Source organism: Microcaecilia unicolor, chromosome 1 (assembly GCF_901765095.1).
Source record: "Microcaecilia unicolor chromosome 1, aMicUni1.1, whole genome shotgun sequence".
Lineage (NCBI taxonomy): Eukaryota > Metazoa > Chordata > Amphibia > Gymnophiona > Siphonopidae > Microcaecilia > Microcaecilia unicolor.
The window spans coordinates 24,294,111-24,316,452 of record NC_044031.1 but is presented as its reverse complement, the minus strand read 5'-3'; the positions used below and the strand labels follow the sequence as shown (position 1 = coordinate 24,316,452).

The following is a 22,342-nucleotide window of genomic DNA, read 5'->3' as shown; positions in this document are numbered from 1 at the left end:
CTGGGACAACTGTAATTCTTTATTAAACAAATGACCCGACACGGGCCGTGTTTCGGCGTTAGGCAACGCCTGCCTCAGGGGTCAAAATGTAGTACTGTAATATACAAGTTGTGTAGGTTCAGTGCCCCAAAATGTACAACGAAGATTATAGGTTGCCGCGCTTTCAAAGATTGAGCTCTATGTAGAGCCTTCTCATTTGCACTACCTGTACCTGTTGCATATTGGGATGTGAAGACTCTGTTAAGTAATGATCGTAAGTGTTTTTTTGATGACTTACGTATTAACATAGGGCTCCTTTTACTAAGCGGCGGTAAGCCCAACGCGGGCTTACCACTCGCTACAACGGAAGTACCGCCGGGCTACCACACCAGCCCGGCAGTACTTCCCACCCCTAATGCGCTATTTCTGGTGCTACGAACATTTGTAGCGCCGGATAGTACCCGCCGGTTACCGCAGGGTTAGCATGGGAGCCCTTACCGCCACTCGCCCGCCCCGAAATGGCCACGTGACAAGTGCATTACTTGCTGCAGGAAAGTGAGACCGGCCCTTTTACCACCTGCGGTAAAAGGGGGGCCTCGCCGCGGGTGTAAAATACGCGCCGACGCCGCCCCCTTTTGCCTGCAGCTTGGTAAAAATGGGCCATAGTAAATGTCAGCAGATAAAGACCTCTATGGTCCAGTCTACCAAAAAAGGTGTCCAGAGTTATATCTGGCGCTCTGTGCAAATTCCACATCTTCATGATTAAACTCTGAACAGTGGAATCATAAAAGGGGCAGTCGGCAACTGAACTTGCCAAACTCACATGGGCATTCTTGGAACATACCATTGTTTTTATCCTAACAATGGTCTTTCCCTCCCCCCATCACTGACTAGCATCAATTATTCATGAATATCAGCTTTACCATTCTACCTCCCCCGCCCCAACACACACAGATACACAGCACTTGCAATTATAGCATATACTTTGAAGGAGATTAATTACGTGCATATTATATCACAATCTCTGCCTGCCAATTTGGGGGCACAGACTAGAAATCTGCCCAGCACTGGTATTACTTGCCTACCTCTGGAACTGCCGTTAAAGTTCCCTCTAGCTATGAAGTCATTAAATTTTGTGTTAATCTGACTATTATTTTTCTATGTAGGGATCCTCTGTGTTTAACCCGTGCATTCTTGAATTCCATCACCGTTTTTGTCTTCACCACATCCTCTGGGAGAGCAGTCCAAGCAAACACCACTTTTCTGTGAAAAAGAATTTTCTGACGTTGCCTCCTAAGTCTACCATCCTGCAACATCAACTCGTGACCTTTAACTGTGCTGCTTCCCTGTCTCTGAAAAAGATTAGTCTGCATATTAATACCTTTTAAGTATTTAAATATCGGTATCATTACCCCCCTCCCCTCCCCCATTTCCTCCTTTCCTCCAGGGTATACATATTCAGGTCTTCAAGTTTCTTCTCATACATCTTTTGGAACATTTCTGATTGACAGTTGTTCCTTCCTCCACTCCCTAGATATTTATGTACATTATCTCGTTGAAGTGCCTTTCAGTTAGAGAGATGTTTTCAGTTTAGCTCAACTTCCCCCTAAAGAAAGTCACCTTAGCACATTTATACAGCCCAAAAGTTGATGTCATCTGAAAAGATTTTCAATCACTCAAAGTTGTTCTCTCCCACATGAATCCTTTGATGTTGTTTCAGAGTTGACAGATGGCTGAAACATTTATTGCACTCAGTACATGTAAACGGTTTTTCTCCTGTGTGTATCATTTCATGAATTTTCAGATTTGACAGACGACTGAAACATTTATTGCAGTTGGTACATGTAAAAAGATTCTCTCCTGTATGAATCTTATGATGATCTTTCAGACTTGATGAATGACTGAAACGCTTATTGCACTCGGCACACGTAAAAGGTTTCTCACCTGTGTGAATCCTTTGATGACGTTTCAGATTTGCTAGATGACTAAAACATTTACTGCATTCAGTACATGTAAATTTCTCTCGGGGCTGTCCCGTGTGGATCTTTTCATGGATTTTCAGAGCTAATTGATAAGTAAAACGTTCATTGCACTTAGTACATGTAAAGGGTTTCTCTCCCGTGTGAATCATTTGATGACTTTTCAGATTTGATAGACGACTGAAACATTTATTGCATTCAGTACATGTAAAAAGAGTCTCTCCTGTATGAATCCTGTGATGCTCTTTCAGACTTGATGAATGACTAAAACATTTATTGCACTCAGTACATACAAATGGTTTCTCTCCTGTGTGAATCCTTTGATGATATTTCAGATTTGATAGATGACTAAAACATTTACTGCATTCAGTACACATAAAAGGTTTCTCTTGGGGCTCTCCCGTGTGAATCCTTTGATGATGTTTCAGACTTGATAGACAACTGAAGTATTTACTGCACTCAGTACATATAAATGGTTTCTCTCGGGGCTCTCCTGTATGAATTCGTTGATGACGTTTCAGGTGTGATAGACGACTGAAATGTTTATAGCACTCAGTACATGTAAAAGGTTTCTCTTTCGTGTGACTTCTTTGATGACGTCTCAGATTTGATAGACAAGTGAAACATTTATTACACTCAATGCATGTAAAAGATTTTTTTCCCATGTCAATATTGTCATGCTTTCTTGGAGATGAAGAAATGAAGCTGTAATCACACTCAGTATATGTCAAAGGTTTATCTCCCTTCTCTTTCCCCTCTCTCTTTTGATCACTGTTTTTATGTTGAAAGGGTCTTTCTCCTCTCAGATGTGTCTTGTGCTCAGGGATGATAATGAGCTCCCTATCACTTCTCTCATACTCAGTTACTCCATCCGTTATGTCTCCTGCAATGTCTCTCTGCTCCTCCTCTGATTCCAGCTGATGATTCCTTGTGTTTCTCCTCTCAGTCCCCAGCAAAACATTTTCACAGCCATTTTCTGATTGTCTTGGGACTTGTTCCATTTCTACAGGAGGTTCTTCTCGATTCTGATCCCTCTTCTGTTCTTGCATGGTGTCGTTATCTACTGGATATAAATATTAGACATTAATCATGTATTACTGACTATGGAAAGCTCTTGAAGACGCTGACCACCGTGGGCTGAATCTGACCTGAAAATTCAATGCCAAGCCTAATTCAGGCATTCAAACAGAAACACCGAGACAATATCCAGACAATGTAAAAGGTTTGATTGTTTATTAGCATCCAAGACTCGACATGGGCCGTGTTCCGGCCTACTAGGCCTGCATCAGGAATCTAAAGATTGAAAAATACAAAATATACATACAATAAAATGCAAAACATACATTTAATTAAAAAAAAAACAGTATAAAAGAGGATCTAAAAATAAAAAATACAAGAAACATACTATACTATCATTATAGTGTAGAAGAGAGACTTTATAACAAATTGAAACAAATGTAATACTGTCCCTCCAATTACCGCCCCATCTCCCTTCTACCCTTCCTCTCCAAATTACTTGAACGCGCTGTCCACAGCCGCTGCCTTGATTTCCTCTCCTCTCAGACCATCCTTGATCCGCTTCAATCCGGCTTTCGCCCACTACACTCAACAGAAACAGCTCTCTCCAAAGTCTGCAATGACCTGTTCCTTGCCAAATCCAAAGGTCACTACTCCATCCTTATCCTCCTCGACTTATCTGCCGCCTTCGACACCGTCAATCATAATTTACTTCTTGACACACTGTCCTCATTTGGATTCCAGGGCCCCGTCCTCTCCTGGTTCTCCTCGTATCTTTCCCAACGCACCTTCAGAGTATTTTCTAATGGCTCTTCTTCCACCCCCGTCCCACTCTCTGTTGGGGTTCCCCAAGGATCTGTCCTTGGACCGCTTCTTTTCTCAATATACACCTCTTCCCTGGGCTCACTGATCTCATCACATGGTTTCCAGTACCATCTCTATGCCGATGACACCCAGCTCTACCTCTCCACTCCCGACATCACAGTCGAAACCCAGGCCAAAGTCTCGGCCTGCCTCTCAGATATCGCCGCCTGGATGTCCAACCGTCACCTGAAACTGAACATGGCAAAGACTGAGCTCCTTGTCTTCCCACCCAAACCCTCCTCTCCTCTTCCCCCACTCTCTGTCTCTGTTGACAACGCCCTCATCCTCCCCGTCTCGTCAGCCCGCAATCTCGGAGTCATTTTCGACTCCTCCCTCTCCTTCTCTGCCCATATCCAGCAGACAGCTAAGACCTGTCGCTTCTTCCTCTATAATATTAGCAAAATCCGCCCATTCCTCTCTGAACAGACCACCCGAACCCTCGTCCACTCACTCGTTACCTCTCGTCTTGACTATTGCAACCTTCTCCTTGCTGGTCTCCCGCTTAGCCACCTATCCCCCCTTCAATCTGTCCAAAATTCCGCTGCACGTCTTATCTACCGCGTGAACCGATACTCTCATATCACCCCTCTCCTCAAGTCGCTTCACTGGCTCCCGATTCACTACCGTATTCAGTTCAAGCTTCTCCTAATGACCTTCAAATGCACTCAATCTGCAGCCCCCCATTACCTCTCTACCCTCCTCTCCCCCTATGTCCCCACCCGTAACCTCCGCTCTCAGGACAAATCACTCCTATCTGTACCCTTCTCCACCACCGCTAACTCCAGACTCCGTCCCTTCTGCCTCGCATCACCTTATGCCTGGAACAGACTCCCCATTCATTCATGATACACTGACTACATAGTTTGTTACCTTTAGATTGTAAGCTCTCTTGAGCAGGGACTGTCCTTCCCCATGTTTTAACTTGTACAGCGCTGCGTAACCCTAGTAGCGCTATAGAAATGCTAAGTAGTAGTAGTAATACATAATTATAGAAGAGTGAAAATATGTTTGACCAAATATTAAAAATTATAACATGAAACACATAGTAAAATCCATAGTTACAAAGCCTGTGTTTCATATCATATCAGTACATTTCATACAAGTGGAGGGGCATTTTCGATATGACATCTGTCTGATTTTGGGTGTTTTGCACTAAATGTCCTAAACCCGAATAGGAAATATGGTTGTTTTCGAAACAGCAAAATGTTTTGGGTTTTTTTTTTAAACGGCCGCATGCAAGATGTTTTTGTACTCTGTCCGTTTATATTTTTTGGCTATTTTCAAAAAAAAGAAAAAAAATTCAAGTGGAGGAACCAGCATTCTTAGGAGACTGGCCACACAGACATCCCAGGAGAACAATGGGGTACCCTAGGGGGCACTGCTGTGGAATTCGTATAAAAACTCCCAGGTACCCATCTCACCACTACCCCTTATCTTGTCTGCTGATCCATCCAAAACCCACCGTCCCCCAACTGTACACCACTACAGTAGCCCTTATGGGTGAAGGAGTCACCTCTATGTGGGTACCGTAGATTTCTGGTGAGTGTGGGACAGGGGCGTAGCCAGACTTTGGCGGGAGGGGGATCCAGAGCCCCCGCCCCCGCCAACTTTGACCCCCCCTGCCAATGACCCTGCCGAGAGTTTCAAGCCCCCCTCCCGCCGCCAACCCTCCCCAGCCTACCTTTGCTGGCGGGGGACCCCAACCCCCGCCAGCCGAGGTTCTCTTCTTCTGGCGCAAGGCTTCGTTCTGTTTCTGTGAGTCTGACGTCCTGTACGACTATTATCGTTTATTTACTTACTATACCTGTACGTGCAGGACGTCAGACTCACAGAAACAGAATGAAGCCCTGCGCCGGAAGAAGAGGACCTCAGCTGGCGGGGGTTGTTGAGAGGGTTGTCGGCAGGGGGGTCCAGGGACAAATCTACGGGGGCCCAGGCCCCCATGGCCCCACGCAGCTACGCCACTGGTGTGGGAGGACTATTATCGTTTATTTACTTACTATACCGTTTCTAATTGCATTCACAAAACAGAACGGTTTACATCTTAAAATAAAAATATCATTTTTAAAAAACATATAAGAAATCCATTGATTAGATAGAAAAGCACAGCAAAAACTAAAACAACCATTCTAAAAGATACTAATACCAGTAGACATTGGCACTGACTCACACTTTCCACTACAATTGTAACAGGTAGAGTGGGAAATGGGCCCGAGTCCTCCTCTCTACAGTTAGTACACTGCACCCACCATTACACTACTCCTGGGTCCTGCTTGCTGACGTAATACAACTGGCTATAACATCTGAAGTTGTCATAGAGGCTGGCACGTACTGTTTTTATTCACATCTTCAGGGGGGTAGGAGGGGGTCAGTGACCACTGGGGGAGTAAAGGGGTCATCCGGTCATTTTGGGCACCTTTTAGTGCCTTATTCATTCTAAAAACAGGTCTAGACCAAAACATTGAAGTCGCAGCCCTAGACATTTTTGATCTGTTCCATTATGGCTATAAAATGTCCAAGTGTTAGGAATGCCCTAATTCCACCCCGACATGCCCCCTTGTGAGCTAGATGCACTGCAGATTAATTGCATAGATAAACATCTGTAAAATAGGTTTGGAAAATACCAATTTGGACGTTTTATGAAGAAACTAGTAAAAAAGCCCCGTTTCTGATGCAAATGAAACGGGGGCTAGCAAGGTTTTCTTCAGAGTGTGCATGTGGGAGTGTGTGTGTCCCTGCCCTCTGCCCTCTCTCCCTTCCCCTGTGCTTGTCTGTCCCCTCCCCCTTCCCCCTCCGAGTCCAGTCCTTCAGTGTTAAGTTTCCTGCTGTGCTGTGTTTGTGTTACCCAGAGAGTGAGGGCGTCTCTCTCCCCTCCCCCCTCCGAGTCCTTCCCTGTTACAGAGAGAGGGATTTCGTGCTGTGCTGTTTTCCTTCACTCATGGGGAAACCGGATATCTCTGGCGCTTCGCACTTCCGGCTGGAGGCTTCATAGAACGTTGGTGGTGCCTTTTATATATATGGACTAGGATAAAAGGCCTGTTTCTGAAAGCAATGAAACGGGCGCCAACAAGGTATTGCCTTTGTGCAATTAATGTTTTGAAAGGGATTGTAAGGCTAAATGTGTTCTCACCCTCCCTCCGGTAAAATAGAATAACCGTTCTTTGCTAGCTACATGTGGTCTATATTTTTCTTATGTGTTTTTCTTTTTTCTTCCTTCTAAATTATTGTATTGGATCTTCTCTTTCAGAGAAGACTCACAGAAGACTCACGTCAGACTCACAGAAGCAGAAGCCTGCGCGGCCACATTGGTGATCTGCAAGGGCCGACTTCTAGTGGAATAGCAACATTCCATGTAGAATCTCCAATAGTATCTATTTTATTTTTGTTACATTTGTACCCCGCGCTTTCCCACTCATGGCAGGCTCAATGCGGCTTACATGGGGCAATGGAGGGTTAAATGACTTGCCCAGAATCACAAGGAGCTGCCTGTGCCTGAAGTGGGAATTGAACTCAGTTCCTCAGTTCCCCAGGACCAAAGTCCACCACCCTAACCACTAGGCCATAGCTTACAAATTGGTAGGATTTCTTATTTGCAAACCATTTCTTGGAACATTTTGTCTTCATAGACTGATGAGATGTTCCCTGGAAATGACACTATGTGGACATAAGAGCTTTGAAGAATTGCCTGATTGAAAATATGTTATATTCTGTGCTTATCGGGGAGTTTCTTCCATACCGATTAAGCAACGACCCCTGATCAGGCTCCTATTGAAATATGGCTAGTCAGGTCAAGTTTGTCGCCACCCTAACTCACTGGGGGATGATCAGAAGCAAACGCCGGCGTTTGCTACCGCCCCATGATCAGAGTCCCCGAGCGCGTGAAACAACAATAAAATAAAAATCGGTCAAAAGATTGCAAATTAGTCCTGTCAAGTACTAAGCATGATGTAAATAGGAGCAACAAACACAGTTTGAAATGTCTATAAGCCAATGCCAGGAGCCTAAGAAATAAGATGGGAGAGTTAGAATATATTGCACTAAATGAAAAATGAGATATAATAGGCATCTCTGAGACCTGGTGGAAGGAGGCTAACCAGTGGGACACTGTCATACCGGGGTACAAATTATATTGTAGTGATAGGGTGGCTCGAATTGGTGGAGGGGTAACATTGTATATTAACGAGAGCCTTGAATCAAATAGATTGAAAATTCTGCAGGAAACAAAACACTTCTTGGAATCACTATGGATTGAAATTTCATGTGTAAAGGGGAAAAGGATAGTGATGTCAGGTTCTCAGGTTCAGAGCCCGCAGGGCCGGGCTCTGGAGCAAACGTGAGCCCTTGGGCTGCTGACGAGGAGCGACAGCAGCAGGCAAAACCCACCAATCAACGCTGGACAAGCACACTGGCACCGGCAGGGACTGCCGGCACCGCCCAGCGAGCCGGAACACATGGACTGGAATCCCCCGGACTGGAAAACACAGGACTGGAACAATGGACTGAAACACTGGACTGGAATCCCCAGGACTGGAGGACACAGGATTGGAACACTGGACTGGAATCCCCCGGACTGGAGGACACTGGGCTGGAACACACCGGACCGGAACACCCTGGACTGGAGCACACTGGACTGGTCCGTTCAGCTTCACCTGCACTTAGCCACTGCCCCTCAAGGGTTGAGCCCCTGGGTTCGAGTGGCCGGCAGGACTTACTGGATGACACCGGATGACACAGGGACCAGGACTGGAAACAGAAGTACTCCTAAATCCTAAACTGACTTAAGTGCTCCCAAGCCCTAAAACCAACAGAAGTGTTCCTAACAGTAAACTAACAAAAGGACTTCCTAAGCCCTATACTAACAGGAGTGCCCCTAGGCACTGACCTAACAGGAGTGCTTCTCACAGTACCAAAAGGAAAAGCAAGGGAGTTACAAGAGAAAGGCAGGGAAACTAAACACCTAAACCAGAAGTGCTTCCAAAGCACCAGACCCAACCGTGCTTCTAAAGCACCAAACACAGCAGAGCTTCCAAAGCCCTAGACACAGAAGTGCTTCTAAAGCACCAAGAGGGAAAAGCAGGGGAACCACAAGAGAAAAGCAGGAAAGCTAAACACACAGTCACAAGTGCACACTGCACTAACACTAACCTGGACTTAAAGCAAGTAGGAAAAGCAAACGTTGCAAAGGCCCTGAAGGGAAGAACACCACTTCCTTCTCAAGGCCCTCCCTGATTATGTCACACTCCCTAGACCTACGCAGACAGCACACTGAAAAACCCAGAGAGGCCCAACCCACACCAATGCAGCACCGTGAAGCACTTGAAGCCAGTACACCCAAACAGAGGTAGAGCTAACTCAGTCCACACACACAGCTGTAGTAAAGTGAAACAATTAGAGTCATGCTGCTGGAAGCTGCCAGCATAGAGAGAGAGCTAGCTCAGAAAGGACAGACAAAAGAAACAGAAGCCAGCTAAGAAGTTGGCCCCCAGGAAAAAGGTAAGTTTGAGAGGGGTTCTGACCACAATCATAACAAGTGATAGGAGTGTACTACCGTCCACCTGGCCAGGATGAACAGACGGATGCAGAAATGTTAAAAGAAATTAGGGACGCAAACAAACTGGGCAACACAATAATAATGGGTGATTTCAATTACCCCGATATTGACTGGGTAAATGTAACATCGGGACACGCTAGGGAGGTAAAATTCCTCGATGAAATCAAGGACAGCTTTATGGAACAGCTGGTACAGGAACCGACGAGAGAAGGAAAAATTCTAGACCTAGACCTTAGTGGAATGCATGATCTGGTGCAGGAGGTAATGGTGCTGGGGCCGCTTGATAACAGTGATCATAATATGATCGGATTTGATATTAGCTTTGAAGTAAGTATACATAGGAAACCAAATACGTTAGCGTTTAACTTTAAAAAAGGAGACTATGATAAAATGAGAACGGTGAAAAGAAAACTTAGAGGAGCGACTGCGAGGGTCAAAAATTTACATCAAAAACACCATCCTGGAAGCCCAGGCCAAATATATTCCATGTATTAAAAAAGGAGGACAGAAGACCAAACGACAGCCAGCGTGGTTAAAAACTGAGGTGAAGAAAGCTATTAGAGCTAAAAGAAAATCCTTCAGAAAATGAAGGAAGGAACCAACTGAAAATAATAAGAAACGGCATAAGCCGCTGATAAGAAAAGCTAAGAGGGACTTCGAAAAAAAGATTGCGTTGGAGGCAAAAACACGTAGTAAAATTTTTTTTAGGTATACTAAAAGCAGGAAGCCGGCAAAAGAATCAGTTGGACCGCTAGATGACCGAGGAGTAAAAGGGGCGATCAGGGAAGACACAGCCGTAGCGGAGAGATTAAATGAATTCTTTGCTTTGGTCTTTACCGAGGAAAATTTGGGTGGGATACCGGTGCCGGAAATGGTATTCGAAGCTGACGAGTCGGAGAAACTTAATGAATTCTCTGTAAACCTGGAGGATGTAATGGGGCAGTTCTACAAACTGAAGAGTAGCAAATCTCCTGGACTGGATGGTATTCATCCCAGAGTACTGATAGAACTGAAAAATGAGCTTGCGGAGCTATTGTTAGAAATATGTAATTTATCCTTAAAATCGAGCGTGGTACTGGAAGATTGGAGGGTGGCCAATGTAACGCCGATTTTTTAAAAAGGTTCCAGAGGAGAACTGGGAAATTATAGACCGGTGAGTCTGACGTTGGTGCCGGGCAAAATGGTAGAGACTATTATTAAGAACAAAATCACAGAGCATATTCAAAAGCATGGATTAATGAGACAAAGTCAACATGGATTTAGTGAAGGGAAATCTTGCCTCACCAATCTACTACAATTCTTTGAAGGGGTGAACAAACATGTGGATAAAGGAGAGCCAGTTGATATTGTGTATCTGGATTTTCAGAAGGCGTTTGACAAAGTACCTCATGAAAGACTCCAGAGGAAATTGGAGAGTCATTAAAAACTGGTTAAAAGATAGAAAACAGAGTAGTGTTAAATGGTCAGTATTCTCAATGGAGAAGGGTAGTTAGTGGGGTTCCCCAGGGCTCTGTGCTGGGACTGCTGCTTTTTAACATATTTATAAATGACCTAGAGATGGGAGTAACTACTGAGGTAATTAAATTTACTGACGACACAAAGTTATTCAAAGTCGTTAAATCGCGGGAGGATTGTGAAAAATTACAAGAGGACCTTACGAGACTGGGCGTCTAAATGGCAGATGACGTTTAATGTGAGCAAGTGCAGTGATGCATGTGCGAAAGAGGAACCCAAATTATAGCTACGTCATGCAAAGTTCCACATTAGGAGTCACGGACCAAAAAAGGGATCTAGGTGTCGTCGTTGATGATACGTTGAAACCTTCTGCTCAGTGTGCTGCTGCTGCGGCTAAGAAAGCAAATAGAATGTTAGGTATTATTAGGAAAGGAATGGAAAACAAAAATGAGAATGTTATAATGCCTTTGTATCGCTCCATGGTGCGACCGCACTTCGAATACTGTGTTCAATTCTGGTCTCCGCATCTCAAAAAAGATATAGTGGAATTAGAAAAGGTGCAGAGAAGGGCAACGAAAATGACAAAGGGGATGGGACGACTTCCCTATGAGGAAAGGCTAAAGCGGCTGGGGCTCTTCAGCTTGGAGAAAAGACGGCTGAGGGGAGATATGATAGAGGTCTATAAAATAATGAGTGGAGTTGAATGGGTACATGTGAAGCGTTTGTTCACGCTTTCCAAAAATACTATGTTGAACAAAAGCATAAAAAAATGGAAGTGGAATGCTTCAAAGAACAGTTTCAACACTAAAATCTCCTGGGACATGATGGGGCCCACATTAGCCAGAGGCACGGCTCCAGAAAGTCTGGAAAGAAGGGGGAGCAGTAAGTGAAAGCAGATGTTCTGCACATGATTAACAGTTTGTGGTATTCAGAGACTTGCACAGGAATGTTGTATGAGAGAATTAGTCAGAGGCCCGGTATAAAACTAGAGGGAAACAAAGACGTAGCAAGCATTTTTGAATTTTTCTTTGTCTGTGTATAGCATTTTGATTTGCCTTAAGCTTGCTGTAAATTGCTTGTGTGTGTAGATATGCTTTGAGTATAGAAATGCTTCCTGACTACCCCTATTGATGGTAATCAGCTTGTACACTAAACAAATGAGTAAACTGTTTATATTACATATGAAATTCGTCTGGCCTTCTCTACAAAAGTGGCGGCATCCTTTTCTTCAAAGTGGCGAGCCAGCCAGGAGTAGGAGTAGGAGTAGGCCGCACACGGAAAAGAGAAGGCCAGACGAATAACAAATTAAGTGTTTGTTGTTAACAAAGTTTTTTACAGGATTCTGAGAGAGAGCAAGCGTTGTTTACGCCTGATTTCTGTGCTCCACTGATGTGGGATTGATCAAACTACTGACGTGGACATACAGGTGATAACTCCTGGGCTTGCTAAAAAGAGAAATAAGAAGACGCGTGAGTAAGCTTACACTGTGGCCTTATTACTGGTATATTTGTTTAGCTTTGTAGTTTTCTGTTTTGTATATTTTCTTGGTTTAGGTGCAGTAGTATATTTTTGTAGGTTGTGGCTCTATAGGAGAAATTGTAATAGTCAGAATAAAATGAAAGGGAAAGGGGCAGATAAGAAAGAAAAGCCTCCTGTATATGCTATGTATTTAGATTTAGATAGTTCAAAAAAATGCTCCCCTTTGCAGCATGTCATAGAATTATTCCCATTAGAAAAAAAACAGATTGAAAAAATACATGAGAAATGGGTCAGATATGGAGGAAAAGATTCTGTTTTGAGCTGGTCTCAGGATAGATCGTTTGATCGTCCAAAATTATTATCTCTCCTGACATATATACAAGAAAATAAGAAAAAGAAGAACAGCTTAGAAAAGCATCTTACAATTTGGAATTTATTTTCTGTAGCAGCAGATCTTCTTCATGCAGATGTAGAAAAAATACAGCGAGAACAGGAAAATCAGCCTTTGGTTCAGCCTGAAGGTTGAGGAATGTCATCTGTTTTTGATTTCTCGGTGTCTGGCTGTTGCTAAGCTAACGGTTAGAAAGGTCAAGAAGAACTGAAATTTTTTCTTTGTTCCTTTTAAAAGATTGTTTTAGATTAGATTTAAATAAGTTCTTTGTCTTATAGGGAATTCTGATCTCTGTTTATTTTAAAATATGTGTTATTCTGTTTCTAGTTCTCTATGTGGAATGTCTTTGCAATTTAACTTTGTTTGACTCTTTTAAGTGAGATTCCTGCAGTGTTAAGAGATCATCTGGCTTAAATTAGTCACAGTCCTAGCTAGTTCTGTGTGTAGGGCTAATAGGGGAAAGAGGTGATTTAAAATCTTTAATAACATCTGAACAATATGATTTGTCAGCAATATGGTTACTATGCTTCAGAATGTTATCAGAATGCAGGAATGCCCCAAGTACAAATGCAGACGCAGCAAGGATTAATGCCACAAGTAGTAGGGATGCCTGTGAGTGCCCCGCAGACTGCAATACAGCAGCCGGCGATGCAATCACAGGGACCAGGGGCTGCAGTACAGAGACAAGGCACTGTAAATGCTTTTCCAACTTGGCAGACAGACCAATGCTATTGACTGGAAGCAAACCCGTGTCAGGAAGAGGGAATGATTTTCAGATTAGACACAAGGGAACCCTTTATTACATTGACAATTGGAAAATATGGAACTCCTGTGAGATTTTTGATAGATACAGGGGCGAGTACCTCTGTGTTATGTGCAAAACCGCAGGGAGTTAAACTTTCAAATCAGTATAGAACAACAGTGGGATTTACGGGGATAGAACAAAGAAAAAGGCTAACAGAACCGACTCTGGTGCGATTGGAATGCCAACCGCACGGTTCAAGGGAGGCTGTGGTACCCTTCTTAGTGGCACCTGATTGCCCAGTAAATTTGTGTGGTAGAGACTTATTGTCTCAATTAGGATTGTGTTTAGATTTTGGAAATAAAGAACTACCAAGTTTGCTCACTATGGTCCAGCAGTTGAATAATGAAAATAAAATAAGGGTTATGGAAGAATTACCACAACATATTTGGAGTACAAGTGATTCACCATATGGACTAGCCGTAAATGCAAAACCCCATAAGATAGAATTAATAGAAGGGGCAAAGGGGCCGAAGCAAGACCCTTACCCCATACGACCTAAATTAGTATCCAAAACCCTGGAACACATTGGTAAATTATTGAAATGTGGTATTATTGAACCTTCAGTATCCCCGTACAATACCCCATTGTTTCCTGTCCCGAAAGGGGAAAACAATGTAAGGATAGTACATGATTTAAGAGAGCTAAATGAGGTTACAAAAAATCAATTTCCGATTTGTGCAAATCCTGCTACTCTTTTGCATACCCAGAATATATATGCATATAACACTGTTATTGACTTGTCTAATGCATTCTTTTCAATACCTCTTCATCCAGAGTCTAGGGATTTGACGTCATTTATAGTACAGAATGAGGCATACAGGTGGACTAGGATGCCTCAAGGCTTTACTGATAGTCCATCGGTATTCTCAAAACAACTAATGATGGATTTAAAGGATTTCAGGAGTCAATTGCCTGACACGGTGTCATTGTTTGTCTATGTAGATGATATTCTACTGTCTGCTGAGACTGAAGCAGAATGCCTAGATTGGACTACAAAATTATTTTTGTTATTAGGAGAGTTAGGATATAAATGTAACAGGGAAAAATGTGTTATAGCTCAGTCTACTGTCACCTTTTTAGGACAAAATGTTTCAGCAGAACATAAGGTCATTATACCGGAAGTTATATCCGGTGACGGCGGGGGCGGGGTTGATGACGGCGGGGGCGGGGGTGATGACGCAGGGGTGGGGGTGTCAGGGGCGGGGTTTGTGTTTGGGCGGTTTTTGGGCTGGTTTTTGGGCTCCAGTGGGCTGGAAAAAAATTTTCCACCTGGCAACCCTGGCAGCTTCAGAGAGCATTTTCCATCTCACAGATAGGCTGCAGAGAATACCTTCTCCTGCTTCCACCCACCCTACCCCTCTACCCACCCACCCCTAGAGTGACATGTCTTATATAACCTCCCTATCAACCCACTCATTACTTTACCTCACCCATTTCTATTCTTCTATCACCTTCTCCCACTACTCCAACCAGAGTTACACCTAATCACACTGACCACCCTTCAACATCTTCTGTCCTTCTGTGACTGTTCTCTTGTGCTTGACTGCTTAAATATTTTAAATTTAAATGCTTTACTTTTTGTCTATTAGATTGTAAGCTCTTTGAGCAGGGACTGTCTTTCTTCTGTGTTTGTACAGCGCTGCGTACACTTTGTAGCGCTCTAGAAATGTTAAATAGTAGTAAATGAAACTCCGGTACCGCAAACAGTTACCCAGTTACGTGCTGTTTTGGGAATGTTAAATTACTGCAGACAATGGATACCAAATTATACACAAAAAGTAATGAGACTTTATAAACATTTGAAACTGCCCGCAGCCACACCAAAGAATACACTAATTGTATTGGAAGAACAGGATAAGATGGTATTGGCTAAGATTGTGAGGGATTTATTATCTCCAGGACCGTTAGCAGTAATAGATATCCAATCACCTGTGCATTTGTGGGTAAAAGACATGGGAAATAGTTGGGCAGCTATGATTAATCAAAACAATGAAGTAAATGCACCAGTAGCTTTTTTGTCAGGCTCTTTTAATCATGTGGAGAAGGGAATGAAAGAAATACCAAAGTTACTGACAGCTATAGTGGCTGCAGTAGGCAAGTGGAGAGCACAAATGCCTTTTGTTCCTATTGTAATACATACCAACCACACGATTAAAACGCTGTTGAGCCCTAGCCAAACAGCATTGACAGCCACTAAATTTGGAAAATATCAAGCAGTACTTTTAGGACAAGATATAAGAATAATACCATTAACTAAAGAACAGAGAAATAAGATAGATCTGCTTTTTCCTGTCGATCAAGAGGGTGAGATCGATACTATAGAAATCCCTACATTTCACTGTCTTACTTTTGAACCCTTATCTGATGGATTAATATGGTTTACAGATGGAGCTTGTGAAAGGACTGTTGCAGGCTTTGCCTGCGTGCAGGTAGATGAGAATCTAAGAAAGATAATGCAAGTACAATATAAAACCCCTCCTGATCATACTGCACAGCATGCTGAACTTTTAGCCGTTATTACGGCCTTACAACACACTGATATGACTCAAAATGTCACTATATATACTGATAGTGGTTACGTTGCAAGTTCACTACAGTATCATATATTAAAATGGCAGCGTAGGGGGATGATAACCAGTGCAGGTAAAAATTTACAACATTACACATATTGGAAATTGCTGTTTGAAATTTTGGCAAGAAGGGAACGTGAAGGTAGAAAAACTGCAGTTGTGTGGACCCCGGCCCACACTGAAAAGCCAACCTTTGAAGCACTAGGTAATGCAATGGCTGATGCAGCAGCAACGGAGGTGGTTAAGCAAAGTGAAAAGATTTTGTATAATACTAGACAGACACAGGAAGGGCCACTTACGAATGTAGATAAGATTGAAATGTGGCAGCCAGAGGGACAGGAAAGTGAAAAATGGTTGAAGAGAGGATGTATGAAATTGGGAAGTGAATGGTTTAATGCAGAAGAAGGATTACCTTGTATGCCAATGAGCCAGGCGATTAAGGTATTGGCTGGTTGGCATGCAACCATGCATTGGAATAAGGAAACAATGAGACAACAGTTTGAACAAAGGTTTTGGACTTTAAAAATTGATAACCTGATTCAACAGGTTGTGCAAAATTGCATGGTATGCAATATTAACATACCTAAACGAGGTCCTAAAATATCGCCTGGGACACTTCCAATACCAGAAGGCCCAGCAAAAGAATGGTATATTGATTTTACCGATATGATTGTTCCAGTGCAGGGAAAAAGGTATTTGTTAGTTTGGGTGGATGCTTTTTCAAGGTGGGTAGAAGCATTTCCATGTAAAAGGGAGACAGCACATGAAGTGGTACAATGCCTGGTAACTCATATTATGCCAAGACATGGGTGTCCATCTAGAATAATTTCTGATAACGGGACACATTTTAATAACAGTGTTTTGAAAGAAATGGCAACGATTATGGGTTTAACACACAGAAAAGTATCAGTGTATCGCCCCACCTCCAATGGTTTGGTGGAACGCTACAATGGTATTTTAAAAACTAAATTGAGAGTATTACTGAAGGCTTTAAACAAGGAAACAGCAGGTAAACCATATACCTGGCTTGATTTGTTACCATTAGCTTTGATGGTTATAAGGGCCCAACCTAATGGGCGTACTAAATTGACCCCATTCCAAATTCAGACAGGACGTCATTTCTTCCCGATGCAGACAGCAAGTACTGATAGCACAACTCAGTACTGGCAAAAGCTACAACCTATGTTGAACCTGACAAGTGATATGATCCGAACAAATGTAGCATCACAAGCAGGGACTACTAATGATGTTTGTGCTTTTAAAGTAGGTGATCTAGTACTGCGAAAGAACTTTACACATAAAACATGGAAGGATCCTGTGTATGTAGGACCTTTTGCTATCACGGCCCTTACTCAGACCGCTGCCTGTCTGGAAGGTCATACTTCTTGGATACACTTATCAGATATTCGACGAACTAATAATATTGAAATGGACAAAGAATAAACAAACATGTCCCGAAACATGATGGTATTGGGATGTTGTTGTTTGTTAATGGACAATGAACACATATGATAATAGACTTGTTGCAGCGGCCAAGATGTTGAATCTGACTGATTGTATCATATGTGCCCACATCCTTGTCCTTGCCAGCTATGATATATGGGACTACAATGATAAAATTGAGTGGGCACCATGACTGTGATCCCAATAATACCTGTGTAAGAGATGATGAAAACCTTCATTGGACAAATGAGACTATTTATAAGCAAGCCTTGCTTATGGACAAGTACCCACAGACATCATGTTGGTGTCTGATGAATAGTATGACAACTGAACACATTCCCCCGATAAAGTGCACGTACATGCAGAATGTTGTAACAACTGATTCAATGAATGTTATGCTTTTAATTTGTGTAATTTTTAATGCCACATCAACTAATGAGAAGTAAGAATGAATGACAGTGTATTCCCCTTTGATGAAGCTCACTGTCTGTATTCAAAGGAAATATAAATTTTGTACCCTAGTACAATTGAATCTGTTTAATGCAACATGTATTAGCATGTTTGCAAAGATGTGCCAGGATGTTTTTAAAATAACAATGATAACTGAAATTCAGAATAAATAGAACTTTAATATGTCAGCCAAAAATATTGAAAAAGCGTGCAGAAACTGAATGCCACAAACAAGGGGGGAGGAGATCTAGAAGGGAGGTAAGAAAACAGACTGGAGCTGAAACAGATGTTTGAGGCCTGAAACAAACAGTCCTCAAAAGGGAGGATTTGTTGAACAAAAGCATAAAAAAATGGAAGTGGAATGCTTCAAAGAACAGTTTCAACACTAAAATCTCCTGGGACATGATGGGGCCCACATTAGCCAGAGGCACGGCTCCAGAAAGTCTGGAAAGAAGGGGGAGCAGTAAGTGAAAGCAGATGTTCTGCACATGATTAACAGTTTGTGGTATTCAGAGACTTGCACAGGAATGTTGTATGAGAGAATTAGTCAGAGGCCCGGTATAAAACTAGAGGGAAACAAAGACGTAGCAAGCATTTTTGAATTTTTCTTTGTCTGTGTATAGCATTTTGATTTGCCTTAAGCTTGCTGTAAATTGCTTGTGTGTGTAGATATGCTTTGAGTATAGAAATGCTTCCTGACTACCCCTATTGATGGTAATCAGCTTGTACACTAAACAAATGAGTAAACTGTTTATATTACATATGAAATTCGTCTGGCCTTCTCTACAAAAGTGGCGGCATCCTTTTCTTCAACTAGGACTAGGGGGCATGCGATGAAGCTACAATGTAGTAAATTTAAAATGAATCGGAGACATATTTTCTTCACTCAACGTGTAATTAAACTCTGGAATTCATTGCCAGAGAATGTGGTAAAGGCTGTTAGCTTAGCGGACTTTAAAAAAGGTTTGGACGGCTTCCTAAAGGAAAAGTCCATAGACCATTATTAAATGGACTTGGGGAAAATCCACTGTTTCTGGGATAAGCAGTATAAAATGATTTGTACATATTTGGGATCTTGCCGGGTATTTGTGTCCTGGATTGGCCACTGTTGGAAACAGGATGCTGGGCTCGATGGACCTTTGGTCTTTCCCAGTAGGTCAATACTTATGTACCTATTCTTCGGGCCCTGTTTACTAAGCTGCATTAAAAGCGCATTAGTGTTTTTAACGCACGTTTACCATGTATGCGCCCCTATAGGCGCGTACATGGTTAGCTCGTGCGTTAAAAATGCTAACGCGCCTTCGTAAGCAGGGCTCTTCATCTCTACATTCACCCCAATCCTTCTTATTACTGGACTCACCTGAGCAGCTGCTTCTCCCAGTTTCTCTTTCCTCTGATCCTGGCTCATCCCTGATGTACGGCTCTTCCCCTCGTTCAATGTGTGATATAATCTCAGGGGTGAGGGCTGGAGTGCCTGTTCCCGGAATAAGAAAACTGTATCAGGTTTCCCAAAAATCACTTTGAGACCGATTCTCTAAAATGTCAAGATTTTGAAAAATTTCCACCTCAAAACTTTCACCAGCTTCACTGAACAAAAATATTGAAACCCTCAATTAAAGGGCCAATTTCAGAGCCCTGCAAATCTCAAAAAGGTCACATAAACCCTCTCTACACATCTTTATGTCTTAATTTCCACTCTAAATAGTGCAAAACGTTATCGGCCTCATTTCAATATGTGTCAGCGTCAATTTACCTTATACAACATGCAGGTCTCCTTCATCACATCCAGAACATCTGGAACAAGGTGAAACAGATAACGCTGAACATGCTCGGACTGATGTGAACTCAGAGAAACAGCAGGAAGCCAAAATTATTTCCCCATATCCCTTTCCTGAGGAAACTTTCCAGCAATAATTTCAAAGAGTAAGGATGTCTTTTCCCTTCTAAGTTTAGGTATTTCTTGATATTTTTTTTAGCATCCTGTATCCTATTCCCCCAATAACATAGATTACGTTCTCATCAGTCACAAAGTAAATCTTTTCACCAAGTTGAACCTGAGCTGTGGACAGACTGCTGGTGTAGAACATGCCAATTTTATTATCTACTTTGGCCTGGGCTCCTGCCTGCTCCTGTGACCACTGGCCAATAATACTTACAAGTCTGCCTAGAGGTAGCCTGGCCCCCACAGCAGCATCATGAAAAAGAGCACCCTCTAAGGAGCACGACCCTTAGCATACTCCTTTATGGCCTTTGAATGGCATTTGGCCAATATGTTCTAGTCATTGTTTTCTTATTTTTATACTGGGTTTTTACATTTTATAGGTTTTATCAGATTTAGTACACAGACGACGGAGATAATGGAAAGTTTTGCTTTAATGCAGTTATTGGTTGTTGTTTTTTTTTTTTTCTTACATTTGTACCCCGCGCTTTCCCACTCATGGCAGGCTCAATGCGGCTTACATATTATATACAGGTACTTATTTGTACCTATTTGTACCTGGGGCAATGGAGGGTTAAGTGACTTGCCCAGAGTCACAAGGAGCTGCAGTGGGAATCGAACCCAGTTCCCCAGGACCAAAGTCCACCACTCTAACCACTAGGCCACTCCTCCACTAGCAACATTCTGTGTAGAATCTCCAATAGTAGCAACATTCCATGTTCCACTGCACTAACCACTAGGCTACTCCTCCACTAGCAGGACGCACAGGCTTCTGTTTCTGTGAGTCTGACATCCTGCACGTATGTGCAGGACGTCAGACTCACAGAAACAGAAGCCTGCGCAGCCTTCTATGTGGAATGTTGCTAGTGGAATAGCAACATTCAGAATCTCCAATAGTATCTATTTTATTTTTGTTACATTTGTACCCTGCGCTTTCCCACTCATGGCAGGCTCAATGCGGCTTACATGGGGCAATGGAGGGTTAAGTGATTTTGCCCAGAGTCACAAGGAGCTGCCTGTGCCTGCCGTGGGAATCAAACCCAGTTCCCGGCCAGGACCAAAGTCCACCACTCTAACCACTAGGCCACTCCTCCACTGAGTAATTGTTCTTATTCTGTCGTTAACTATATGCCTTGGTCAATAAATATCAGTGGTTATGGGGAGGGGGAATTGTGGCAGGGAAAATACCAGAAAACTACAGAAGAACAGCTGTCATTTTGCGCCAGGTTTTCAAGCAGTTGCTGATCAAGCTCCATTTTTGCATCTAAGAGTACGGTCTTTCCATTTAGCTAATTGTTATTGTTTGGGAATCTATTCCCTATATTCAATAATATTATTCCCCGAGGCAGAATAGTTTTTTGCTGTCTTTCTGCTGCCCCTGGTTCCTCGCACCAGGTCATTGTATGGCTTAATCTTGATCTTGGCATTAGAGGCCAATCAAAACTGCTTTTTTCAGTTTTAGCCAAAACTGCAGCCGAAACTCATCACCTGGTTTTGGCCGAAACTAAACTCAAGTTTGGTTTTGTGAATGTGAACCATTGAAGGCCGCTGGGGATTGTCAGTTTGCAGTCTGTATCCTTCTGCTAAACCCACAGTGTCTGTGTCAGAGTACAATAATTTAAATAATGAAAGACCATATTTGACTTCCAATTAAAATAGGCTTCACGCACATGGACCGCAGCTGAAAAAAACCCTGAGACTAAAAGCCACAGTGTTTTTACAGTGGCTGACTTAGTACCACACTTGAAGTGACAGCTGACATGATTACTCCATAGGCTAATTGCTAAGGAGCTTACCATCCCAAATTTACAGACTTAAATTCTAACTCAATCCTTCATGCCATGGTGCTCATGATCTCCAAATCAGCTGAACCTCCACCTGGCTGACTCTAACACGTGCACTGCAGAGAGGACAAAATGATCGTTACAGCATTTATTTATTTTATTTGTCACATTTGTATCCCACATTTCCCCACCTATTTGCAGACTCAATGTGGCTTACATAGTACCGGAAAGGCGTTCGTCAATTCCGGTATGAACAAATACAGTAATCTGGTGGTAGAATAAGGTTCGTGTGTACAGATTTCACTCACTTTCTCATGAAATCACACCATGAGACAATCATAGTAATGCCAACGATATTCATAATAATATCCCAATACTGCTAATAAAAATGTAAAATTATCCCTTACCCAGTGAGATCAGAATCTGATAATTCTCCTTCATCACCTCCCTGTAAAGCTCCTTCTGCCCTTCATTTAAATACCCCCACTCCTCCTGGGAGAAAGAGACAGCGATGTCCTCAAACGTCACCCGCATCTGAAACACAAATCAGAAACACACTCAGCGTCTGGGTATATAAATTTAATAATTACATAACACACAGACCCAGGGCAGGGTTCCATTTCAGATCTCCTAATG

General features: G+C 42.7%; 2 protein-coding genes across 5 annotated transcripts in view; one reads left to right on the top strand and one right to left on the bottom strand.

Moving 5' to 3' along the window:
* LOC115463370 (gastrula zinc finger protein XlCGF26.1-like) overlaps positions 1–22,342 on the top strand; it is a 952,960-nt gene that overhangs the window by 362,578 nt on the left and 568,040 nt on the right. The gene's annotated exons all lie outside the window — the stretch shown is intronic.
* On the bottom strand, positions 1,639–22,201 carry LOC115463571 (gastrula zinc finger protein XlCGF28.1-like). 4 transcript variants are annotated; one of them, XM_030194238.1, is made up of 4 exons: positions 22,114–22,201; positions 19,737–19,777; positions 19,344–19,457; positions 1,639–3,021 (listed from the first exon to the last, which is right to left on the bottom strand). In XM_030194238.1, the coding sequence occupies exon 4, from the start codon at positions 3,005–3,007 to the stop codon at positions 1,652–1,654; it is 1,356 nt and encodes a 451-aa protein (XP_030050098.1). In that variant the 5' UTR covers positions 3,008–3,021; positions 19,344–19,457; positions 19,737–19,777; positions 22,114–22,201; the 3' UTR covers positions 1,639–1,651. The 4 variants fall into 4 exon arrangements, with proteins under 4 accessions (XP_030050098.1, XP_030050085.1, XP_030050093.1 ...); XM_030194225.1 differs by lacking the exon at positions 19,737–19,777 and having other exon boundaries at positions 22,114–22,195; XM_030194233.1 differs by lacking the exon at positions 19,737–19,777 and having other exon boundaries at positions 1,639–3,018; positions 22,114–22,195.